At 43.5% G+C, this 12,159-nt stretch overlaps 1 protein-coding gene across 1 annotated transcript in view; it reads right to left on the bottom strand.

The window, feature by feature from the left end:
• LOC117347550 (complement receptor type 1-like) overlaps positions 1-12,159 on the bottom strand; it is a 131,080-nt gene that overhangs the window by 63,365 nt on the left and 55,556 nt on the right. The window contains exons 15-18 of the mRNA XM_033918638.1: positions 8,478-8,714; positions 8,214-8,362; positions 6,095-6,292; positions 4,742-4,933 (exon numbers count right to left, since the gene is read on the bottom strand). Coding sequence (XP_033774529.1) covers positions 4,742-4,933; positions 6,095-6,292; positions 8,214-8,362; positions 8,478-8,714 — 776 coding nt within the window. The remainder of the gene's footprint in view (positions 1-4,741; positions 4,934-6,094; positions 6,293-8,213; positions 8,363-8,477; positions 8,715-12,159) is intronic.

Below are 12,159 nucleotides of genomic sequence, written 5' to 3'. Positions count from 1 at the left end.
GAGTATGCAAGTAGGCCTCTGTTAGATCTAGAGAAGTCAGATATTCCCCCAGATGAACAGCCAGAATCATAGACCACAGTGTCTACATGTGAAAGGATGGAACTCGGAGAGTCCTGTTGACCCCTTCCAAATCTAAGATGGGCCGAAAGGTCTCTTCTTTCTTGAGCACCACAAAGTAAATCGAGTACATGCCGGTGCAACACCCCTGAGGGGGCATAGGAATCTCTGCTTTGAGATCTAGCAATCCTTGAAAGGTCTGGCAAAAAGCCTACTTCTTCCACACTGCCCGACAAGGAGAAGCTAGAAAATGGTCTGGCAAAGAGTGGGCGAACTCCAGAGCATAATTGTCCCAAATCACCTCCAAGACCCATTGATCGGACGTGATCTCTGCCCACTTTGGATAGAAGTTGCGAAGCTGGGCACCCAAGGAGTCATTGGGAAGGACAGGCAGCGGGGTAACTGATGGAGAAAGCACCAGCTCCCCGGCGAGCCCCTCGAAAGGACTGCATGCACTGAAAGTAAAGGCCTCGGGAAGACCCAGAGGCCGAAAAGGAAGTGGCCCCTCAACCAGGGTGGAGCCTGCTGAAATCACGCACACATCCCCAAGCAGTTCCACCCTGCGCCAATGGCCTTGTTCCGACTTCAGGCAAGCGAGGCACCTTAAATCAGTCAGGGTCCGAACCAACTAGTCCAAGGCCTCTCCAAACAAGAAAAAGACCTCCAATAGGGGAATCTTACCAACTTAGCCTTGGATGCCGCAACCGCCGACTATGCCCTAAGTCACAAGGTATGACATGCAGCCACCCTGAAAGTCAGAGACATGGCCACAGCTCGCAACAGGTCCTACATGGCATTCGAGAGAGAAGAAACACCCAATTCAATTAGGGCAACTTCCTGCTCTACTAAGTCCCAGTTATCACACTCACAGTCAAGGACATGCTCGGCCCACCAAAAACAAGCAGGAGCAACCAGCCCGCAACACATTGCTGCTTGGACCACCAGGGCAAAATCATCAAAAACTCTGCTGAAGGAGTGACTCCAACTTTCACTCCTCAGGGTCCCTCAAAGCAGAGCCGCCCTCCACAGGCACAGAATGTCGCTGTGAGAGGAGTAAAGGGGAACAAAACTGTCACTGAGGACGAAGGCAAACTCCCCTCCCCCCCAAGACCCCCAGGGCAGAAGCAGGACTTTCGGACACATCAAGAAAAGCCCAACATGAGAATAGAGGCAAAACCTCTGGCAGCCCCATGGGACTCGCTGCCACAGCAGGGGACCCAGCAACAAACCTGTTCCTATGTCCACAATATAGGGGCGATGTCACCCGAGGCTACACAAAAATGGAGGTGCTTCCTGCCAAAAACGGAGCTGAACTGCTGAAAAAAAAAAAGCTCCATAGACCTGCTGCTGCAAAAAGGCCTAAACTGCCCCAACGACAAAAGCAAGCAAGCCAGCCAGCATCAGCTGTTAAGGGAGTCCGTAGCTTTCGGCAGTAAGGGAATCCTTTCTGCCTGACCGTCAGTGGCTAGGAAACCTCCTGCATGGGTGGCAGGGGAAGCATGGGCTTCCCCACAGACAGCTGCCAGCTGCGAGGCACTCATGAAGGGGATCCCCTGGCCACCTCGCTCGAACAGGCTGTGAGTGCCTCGCGGTTGGATTACAATTAGCACTTTTTCACCTGCTCCAGACGCGACCTAACTAGAATAAAAGTGCCAGTTAATAGAAAAGTACATTAAAATACAGTAAATTTAAAGGGAAAAAGCCCTTTAGATTGGCACAGCCTCAGTATTTTTTTTTTTCTTTTCTTTCAGAACAGACTCCACTGGCTCTCAAAGCCGGTGGCCTGACTGGTATCGGTGTCCAGGATGCCAGCTAAGGCACCTCTACAAAAACCTGGGGAGGGATGGAGGGACCCAGCACGCGACTCGCCGGGTTTGACATCCCCCTCCCGAGGTCAGACGGACCTCCAAACAGGACCCGTCCAAGCTCCATCTGGCACCAAAAAGGGGCCAGGAGTCCTAAAACAAATTCCAACAGCCCTAAAAGGGGGAGCCATTTTCTCCAACCTCACCTGCTAGAGACTGAGAAAAGACTGGGTTAGGAGGAGGGAGCCTCAGCTAATATACTACAATCAAAGTCTGATCTCAGTCTTCACCTGCTGGTCACAGTGAGATATAACCCATCCATAAGGAACTGTACTGGTCTATCAGGCGACACAGAAAGCATGTTTGCTGACCTTACCCACAACAAGAATATGACACAGGATTAGATTTTTTATCAATTGCTAGCCATATTTGTGGAACATGCCGATAGAAATCCAACTGAAAAAACAACCAACCTGTTAAGTGTTTCATATAAAAAGTTAAGGCCTATTTGTTCCACTTTGCATGTCCAGAACAGAGATATTCCCATATTTTTAAAAATTTGGGACACCAGGCCGCACAATGGTATAAATTGATAAACGTATTTGTAAATAAAAACCCTAAAACTGGACTTAGGGATATTTGGAGCATTGAGATTAAATAGCAAATTTCTGTGTCTCAATGGCCACGAATTTGGTCTTGGAGGATGAGATGTACAGTGTTCACATCTATGAGACAAACTTGGTTTTTCCTTTTACATAGAGTATTTTGGACCCCAGTTAGATTACAGAAGTTAAATAGCTCCAAGTCTAATAGATGCTGGCATTGTAATCTTGAGATTCGGACACTAGACCATTTGTTATACTACTGTCCCTTTATTTTGACCTTTTGGAAATCAGTCTGGACCCAAATAAATTGTTTATTGGAAAATCCCGTGACTTTATCGTATGATACGATCCTATTTGGTGTGTCAATGAGAACAAAGAGCCAAATTTCATTAAACAATAATAAGCTTTTATTGATTATGACAGGAGTCGCCATACAACATATCACAAATATTTGGAAAAATTGGAGCAGACTTAATTACAGTTTTTGGTGGAACTCGTATCACATCTATAAGATGGAGAACAACAGCCATACATAAAGGGAATTATAAAAAAACTTAGAGATATGGGGCCATTGACAAATTATTGTAATGAATAGATACCATTTTTCAATTATAAATACAATACAAGTGGAAGGGTGGGAGAGGGGAATTCTGAATTTTATTAAATGTTTGGCTCAGTAGAAAAGAATATTTTATAGGTTATATTTGATTGCATATGTTATGGTAGGGGTGGGAGTGAAGGGGTAACATTTTATGTATTAATGTTAAATATGATAGAAATTCAAGTGATGTATTTAATTTCAATTGTCAATTATTGATACTCTTGTTGTAAGATGTAAAAATGAATAAAGATTTATAAAAAAAAAAAATTAGATTTTTTTTTTCTTCTTGTTTTACAATATTTTAGTATATATAACACTTGATTTTTTTTTTTTTTAATTTTCAGGTAACAAAACAGTTGAAATCTATCATTGTTCATACTGTTTGCTCCAAGGTTTAAACACTACAAATCCTATATAATAAAACGTTAGTGGCGCATGCGCTTTTAAAAAAGCGTGATCCCTGCCGCTGTGGTGGGTGATCCGTGGCCGTGTTCCATTTTAGAACCCAGCCAGGGATCACTCTGGCCACTCCCCTCCTCCCGCCCTCACTCACCAACCCGAAGCAAGCCTCCTCCCGCCCTCGCTCACCGCTGCTGCCGCTGATCCTTCTCTTCGGGGCTGGCTTTGGCAGGCCTCGGATCACTCTGGCCACTCCCCTCCTCCTGCCCTCACTCACCAACCCGAAGCAAGCCTCCTCCCGCCCTCGCTCACCGCTGCTGCCGCTGATCCTCCTCTTAGGGGCCAGCTTTGGCGTGCCTCTTGGGCCGCTTTCTGCCCTCGGTGGCACGTTCCCTCTGACACACGGGATCGCGTCGGGAGGGAGCGTGCTTCCGGGTTGGGGAGCGGCCTGCGAGGTTCGCAGGGGCCGGCCACCACGATCGCGGTCTGCTTTGAAGAGGAACAGGCCAGAAGACGCCGGGATGGAGGGAGGGTAAGCAGGGGGATCAATACAGGGGGCCAGAGGGAGAGGGGGCTGCTTTAGGGGGGGAGGTGTGCTGGGGACAGACAGTTTTGCTCTGGGGGGAAGACAGAAGGGGCCATGGAGAGACAGGGAGAGGGAGCTGCTTTTGGGGAGGGGTGTGCTGGGGGAGACAGAAGGGGCCATGGAGAGATAGGGAGAGGGAAAGGGGGCTGCTTTGGTGGGGAGGTGTGCAGGAGACAGACAAGTTTTGCTCTGGGGGGAAGACAGAAGGGGCCATGGAGAGATAGGGAGAGGGAAATGGGGCTGCTTTGGGGGAGGGGTGTGCTGGGGGAGACAGAAGGGGTCATGGAGAGATAGGGATAGGGAAAGGGGGCTGCTTTGGGTGGGAGGTGTGTTGGGAACAGACAGCTTTGCTCTGGGGGGAAGACAGAAGGGGCCGTGGAGAGACAGGGAGAGGGAAAGGGGGCTGCTTTGGGGGGAGGGGTGTGCTGGGGGCAGACAGCTTTGCTCGGGGGGGGGGGACAGAAGGACACAGACAGCGGCCAAGGAGAGAGATAAAGAAACACAGACAGACAGACACATCTATTCTAGCACCCGTTAATGTAACGGGCTTAAAGACTAGTTTGTAAATAATTTGTCCAGAATTAACTCCATAAACAACTCATTCCCCCACTGACCACAAGGATAACACCATCATTATCTAATATGCTGCATGGAATACACAAAATCACAAAAAGCAAGTTTTACTTACTTTCACAAAAGGTATCAATTGTAGACCAAGTTAAATTTTGAAGGCAAACTATACTGGTTGGCTTTCCCCGTATTAGTAAGTAACCTGGGCGGCAATTATAGGTCACATTGGTTCCAACTGGAAATGTATTCATCTCAATAAATTCAGTCTTAGGTTCACCAAAATCAAATCTTGTTGGAATATCACAAGTAACTAAAATGAAAATCATAAAAATTCAATTAGAAATCTCTCCTGAAACAAGGACATGTGAAAGGACAGAATCAAAACAAAGGTCTAAGTCTGTTTTGGGCCTAGTTGCCCAAAGTTGTTATCATCCAAAGTACATGTCCCCAATTTTTTTTTTCCGACAATCATTTGTCTATGAGGGTGAAGAGCCAAATTTCTGCCAACAATAATAAGCTTTTACTTATCCTGAAAGGAGTTGCCATACAACAAATAACATTTAACTGGAAAAATTGGAATAGATTGAATTTCAGTTTTGGGTGGAATTCAGTGTGTCATATTTATAAGATGGAAAGAACAATATCGATTTAGAAAGGAAAATTTTAATAAATTTCAAGATGTGTGGGGGCCATTGACAACTTATTGTGATGAGTAGGAATCATTTTTCCTTAAATAGTACAAATGAAAATATGGGGAGGGGGGATAGTTTTTGATTTTTCACTATTTGATTTGAATAGAATGAAAGACCTTGTTATTTGATGTATGTGTTATGTGATATTTGAAAGGGGGAGAGGGTGGGGGTGGGGGGAATTCTGATTTTTTAGTAATGGTTAGATTACTAGAGAAGAATATTTTATATAATATATTGTGATTGGATAGGATATGGTAGGGGCAGGAAGGAGGGGGTTAAATTTGATTATTTTATGTGCATTTTGATAGAAAATCAAGTTATGTTTTCAAGTTCAAATGTTACTTTGTGCTACACTTGTAAGTTGTAAATTGAATAAAGATTTATTTAAAAAGAAAACCGTCTACTTCTACGTCCAGCTGTTTGATCATCCAGACCGCTAGTATATCTATCTTTATACTACATTCTTGTCTTGGATGACTGAGAAGCCGAAGGAGGCTTAGACTTGGTTTTAACTAAAGCATTCCAATTCTTTATCACTCCTTTCCTTCATCATCAACTCATGCTTCTGTCTAGACATTTCTTTATCTATGAAAATTTGAACAGATAATGGGAATTTGGTAGAATTTCTTTTTTTCTTACAGTAATTAAAAGATCAAAAAATTCTAGGCATTCTCCTATCTGCACACTGAAAGGTCATTCATCACATCTAGATGTCAAATTTCAAAGCTTTATCCTCTTTTTCTACAAGGTTTGCTAATAAAAAGAGTTTAAATTCTTACGTTCACAAAACTCATCAATCACAGTCCATGTTGAATCACTTTGACATGAAATAGTGTCCGACTTCCCAGGTATTTTCCCATAATTTTTGCTTAGGTCACACACATAGGATGCCGTTGAGCCAATAGGAAATGTTTCTTTATCAACATATTCATCTTTTAGCACAGCATTGCTCCTAGGTGGAGGGATGCCGCAGTCACCTAGTAGGAAAAACAAACAGTTACTGTAGTAAAACTGCTTCTTGTGACCATGGGCAATCACTTAATTCTCCAATGCCTCAGGTACAAACAGAATGTAAATACTCCAGGATCGGGGAAATATCAACTGTATCTGAATGTAGATTACCCTTAAACTACTACTGGAAAAAAGTATGAGCTAAAACCAAAAAGGTATCAAATAAAACCTGCAATTCATTTAAACACAGATAGCTTTAAAAACTTATTTTCTTGCGCTAACAAGGGTACAACTACGCATATTAGGTTTAGAAAACAAGCTAAGATATTCAGATTTTTTTTGTGCAAATTGTTTTAAAATAAAATACCAGCAGAGCTTTATGACTTAGGGCAGTGTTTCCCAACTTCAAGCCAAGTAGCCCTTAAACTGAAAAAGTTTCAACCAAATACCCCCGGGCTCCGAGCAGCAGAGATTTTGAAATTGACATTTTATTCTTAAACAGTAACTAATTAGGCAACATAAACAACAAATACAGGCATACTTTGCATGATCTCTTATATTTCAGTCTAAAAAAAGGTCATGTCCACGTAAGTCCAGACATCTGTTAACCCTGGCCTTAGCAGCATGTTATCCTCCTTCTATTTCTTAAAGCAACTAAAGCCCATCCACCATTACTTCACTGATTCTGACTTCACCCAATTGTTATATGTCTTTGTTCTATCCCACCTGGACTATTGCAATGGTCTTTACACCGGTCTACCTGCCAAAGAGCTGAACCGTCTACAAAGAGTCCAAAATGCTGCAGTGCGACTCCTATAAACCTTGGCCCTTTAGACCATATCTCCCCAGCACTGAACTAGGTCCACTGGTTCCCAATACAACAACACAATATCTTCACACAACTAGTATTAGCGTTTAAATGCTTCCACAACATGACACCTGATTATGTAGCGAAGAAACTCCCAATATAGCACTCTCAGTTCGCAATGTGAACTCAGACTTTCCAACCCTCCAGCAAACAGCCTCCATCAGGAGACAGCCAGAAAGCGATCATATTCCTATAGCATACCTAAATTATGGAATGAACTCCCTCCTGCCATTAGGGCAATTGATAACCTACTAACCTTCCGGAAAGCAGTAAAGACGCTTCTTTTTATGGACCGGATCAATTCTGGTCTCAAACTTAAACAGACCTTGCTTCAACATACCTTAGCTCAGAACACCTGCTACCCAGTTCTTCTACCGTTCACTGCAGATATGTTAATGTTCATGACTCTATGATTTATTTTCTTAGATTTTGCAAAGCATGTGTTCTTAGTCGCATTCTCTATAAGTTGAAAGTTATAGCTTTGTGTCTTGATCCTGTAGCATGTTATTGACTCTGCAATGTACAGAGAAAACTTAGAGTATGGATCCTTGTAACCTGTTCTGGGCTCCTGGGAAGACGGGCTATAAAACGAATAAATACATTTGTAAGCCTGCAAGCATAGGAGCCAACTTTTCAGAATGATTCAGGGTGCTAAGCCCAGTGGAAAGTCCTCCTGTCTAGACCAGGAGTAGGCAATTCCGGTCCTTGAAAACCACAGGCAAGTCAGGTTTTCAGGATATCCACAATGAATATGTATGAGATGGATTTACATGCACTGCCTCCTTGCTATGCAAAATCCTAAAACCTGACCTGCCTGTTGTGGCTCTGGAGGAACGGAATTGCCTACCCCTGTTCTAGGGCAGTGTTTCTCAATTCAGTCCTGGAGTACCCCCCTTGCCAGTCAGGTTTTCAGGCTATCCACAATCAATATGCACGAGATGGATTTGCATGCACTTGTCTCCTTGACATGCAAAATCCATCTCATGCATATTTATAGTGGATCTCCTGAAAACCTGACCTGCTCGAGCACACACAGCCCCGCCCACCCCCCTTCACAGGTGCCTTTGCTTTGCTCTCACCCTGGACCTCGACGTTCAGCACGAGCAGAAAGGCGGCGGCGAAGCACCAGCAGGTCCTCCTCGGGTACAGCATGACACCTGCGCACGGGAGGAAGGGAGAACCGCAGCCGAGTCCTCCGGGACAGCAGGAAGGGCGGCGAGGACAGAAGCTGCCGGGGGGCAAAAACACACGAGAGAAGAGCGAGTTAGGAGACGGCCGTTGGTGACGGCGAGGGCAGAGCGCGAGCCGCCTCCGACACGACGCGGGGGGAGCGCGCGCAGTACCTTTCCTCCCTCGAGCCACTCAGCAGAGCGCCCGCACGAGCCGCATCGCTCAGGCTTTTGCCTTTCCTCTCTCGCTCGGCTTCCGGCAGGGGGGGCGGGCGGGGGGGGGAGCCTGGCGCGGTGACGTCACGCAAGGGCGCGGCCCAGCCGACGTCGCTTTTCCGCTGAGCTCGTGGATGCGTCTCGCGGGCGGGAAGGACGGACTGAGGTTGAGACGGTGCACTAAAGAATGACGTTTAGCGGCGGAAACGGGGACAAATTCTCTAGAGTTTTAATTTATAACATTTTATTGAAGGAATCAAATAAATATACAATAATAAGATACAAAGAGATATTCATTACAATTAAATTCACAATAATAATATTTCCATATTATAGGAGTTTTTTGATTGAGCACAATTAATTTATAACATTTTTGAGCACAATTAAACAATGTTTTACCATGAATTCAACTGCAAAGAACATCCTCCTACATCACATTTTTCATTTGCATAAACATTTTAACATTCCTCCAACATATATTTTAATATATCTAAACTATTTTTCCCCCTATATCCCCCCTTATTACTTTATATATATATATATATATATCTCAAAATCATTCCAATTTCCCTCCCTACCCTAGAATGAAAGGTGACATAAAACATCAAATAAGTAAATAAATAAATAAATAAATAAAAAATTAAATATATAAATAAATTTTTATATCTAATATAAAGTATTAAGAATCATACTTCTTGCTTTCGAGGATAATTTTTGTATATAAGGATCCCAGATTTTTAAAAATAATCGTGTTCTTTTAGGAAATTTACGCACCTCAAATACCTCAAATAAAATTAAACGATGGAATTGATTCCTCCAATGCCAATAATTTGGAGGATCTTTTTGTAACCAATATTATAATATGCATTTATGACCAATCATGAGAATAAATTTTAAAGTCACATTTTCTGTCTGATTGTCACATTTGGAAAGAAACGTGAAAGAAAATGATTTTATTAGGGGACTTGACTAGTTTGGGGGGGGGAGCAGGGCTAATACTTAGGTCTAAACAGGTCCGTCCTGAGGAGATTTTGGCCTCCAAATTCTAGTCTAGAGAATAGAAACATAGAAATAGACGGCAGATAAGGGCCACGGCCCATCTAGTCTGCCCACCCCAATGACCCTCCCCTACCTTTCTCTGTGAATAGATCCCATGTGTCTATCCCATTTGGCCTTAAAATCAGGCACGCTGCTGGCCTCAATCACTTGAAGTGGAAGACTATTCCAGCGATCAACCACCCTTTCAGTGAAAAATAATTTGCTGGTGTCCCCGTGCAGGGACAAACTGGCCGTTTCATGCTCCAAAAACGTAACACCATTGGCAACTGAATTGAATAATTCTGTAAAACTGCTTTTGTATTTCAATTAACTGTTTCATGGCATCATTTGTGTCTCGTCTGACTTTGATCCTACCTAGATCTGCAACGTCCTTCATCGTGTGTCCAGCTGCAACAGATTCATCTAGCATTGCTGGCATCCAGGAACATTTCCCACATTTAATAGACACTTATTTTCCTGTTCATCCTCTACACAGTTTACATGTCTGAAAGAAAATCCAATTACCTTGCCAGATGATGTAAAAACATAAGCAGCAAATCTTTGAGAAGCTTGTACTAAAAACAGATCAAAACGGAAGGCTCTTTTTGTGACTTCTAAACAGTTGCACATAATATTGTCATTTTTTTTATACTTTAATAAAAAGATTTAAATATAAAATCATAAGTGTTGGAGGCTTGTGCAAATGAGGACAGGGCGGGGATGAGGACAGAACTGGTGGAGATGGGGTGGGGAATCTGGAGCCTGTGGAGACAGGGACACTACCAAGTACTTGTGGGCCCTAGAGGAGAGGAGAAATGGGAAGATATGATAGAGACATTTCATGCTGATAGGATAGGGTGCTTGCATATTTAAGCACTGGAAGATGCTTTACATAGCTGGGCCGGTATTAAACATGCTAAAGAGCTCAGGGCAGAATTTGGACCAGGCCTTATTTTTCTTTTCTCTCTGTCTTCCCCTATTTTCTTTCTTATTAATAATTAGGTAATAAATAGAAATAAAAAGGGCTTAATTTACAGATAAAAAGGAAGTGGAACTGAGGAGCTGGGAATGGCTTGAGTGGGCCAGGAGAATGGCAGTGGCATCTCTAGACAGAAATATTGGGTAGCAACAGGGGGGCAAGTCAGCAACATCACCCCTGTTCCCTGTCCCTCCTGGTATCCAGCTTCTCCCCTTCTCTTCCCTTTCTCCTGCTCTATCCTAGGGCCAGCTCCTTTCCCTCTCTCTCCTCTGCCTCTTAGTTCCTCTCTCCATCTTTAGGTCCAGAGTCTCCCCATCTCCTATCCAGCTTCTCTTTTTTCCATCTGTTTACCCACTCCCCCATCCCAGAATATCTCTCCCCCATGCCCCACTTCCCTCTATGACTAGTATCTCTTCTGTTTTCTGTTATCCTCTCTCCACCCTCCCATTAATCTCTCTCTTCCTGACCACCATTGCATCAGAAATCTTTTTCCTTCCTTCCCTACTGGGGACCCCCCTTCCTGGTGTCTTTTCCTCCCCCTCTTCCCCTCATTTATTTTTATTTTTAATGATGTAATGACAAACTTTCCTTCCCCCCTTTCCCTCAAATTTGCGTATGTCATCGTATTCGTCTATTCAGTGTCCTACCTTTCCTTTTTACCCCCATTCTTAAATTTATTTTAATGTTTTTAGCTTTGTAAACTGGCCAGATACACAATGATGGTCGGTATATTAAAATGTAAATAATCTTGGTTAGGGTTGCCAATCTTTTGGCAAACAAAAACTTGACACCTGTCCTGCTCCATGCTGTTCCCCTAGTCCCTTGCTACACCCACTGATGTACCCTTCTCCACTCCTCTACAACCAACTGACCGCACTAGGGTTGCCATCTTAGAAGAAAAAACTGCCACGTGTACGTACATTTTATGATTGTTTCACAAACAGTCAAGAGAAACAGAGATTCAGTAAACAAACCCTGCAAAAAACAAACACATTCCACATCTGTATAAAAACCTGGCATAATAAAGTAGCACTAATGTCCATGATTCAAATGACAACCCTAGCAATAGGCAGCAACCTAGAATACCAATATACTTCCTGTTGGAGAAATGGATGTGGGGCTGGTAGGCACATGATCCAGGGAATGAGAGAGGGAGGAATGAGAGAGGGAGAAATGTTGGATGTGGCAGTAGAGGGGGTGAGAGAGATGAACCCTGGATCTCTCTCTTTCTCTACTCCCTTTGCAGCAAGGGAGGGAATGAGAAAACAACAGTTGGACAGTGATAGAGAGAGGGAGACATGTTGCCAATAGCGGTGTAGGAGAGAGGAAGAAAAGTTGGACTCATGGAGGACAGAGAGAGATGTTGGTTGGGGAAGGGAATGAGGTCTGGTGGAGAGGAAGCATGCAGGAGGCAGAAAGAAAGATATATTGGATGCACAGTCAGAAGGAAGTGCAACCAGAGACTCATGAAATCACCAGGCAACAAAGGTAGGAAACATTATTTTATTTTCAATTTAGTAATTGAAATGTGTCAGTTTTGTGAATTTATATCTGCTGTCTATATTTTGCACTATATTTGTCTATTTTTCTATAGTTGTTACTGAGATGACATTGCATATTTGA

The sequence above is a fragment of the Geotrypetes seraphini genome, chromosome 13 (genome assembly GCF_902459505.1).
Source record: "Geotrypetes seraphini chromosome 13, aGeoSer1.1, whole genome shotgun sequence".
Classification (NCBI taxonomy): Eukaryota; Metazoa; Chordata; class Amphibia; order Gymnophiona; family Dermophiidae; genus Geotrypetes; species Geotrypetes seraphini.
Note: the sequence above shows the minus strand (reverse complement) of the source record. Positions and strands in the feature narration are given on the sequence as shown.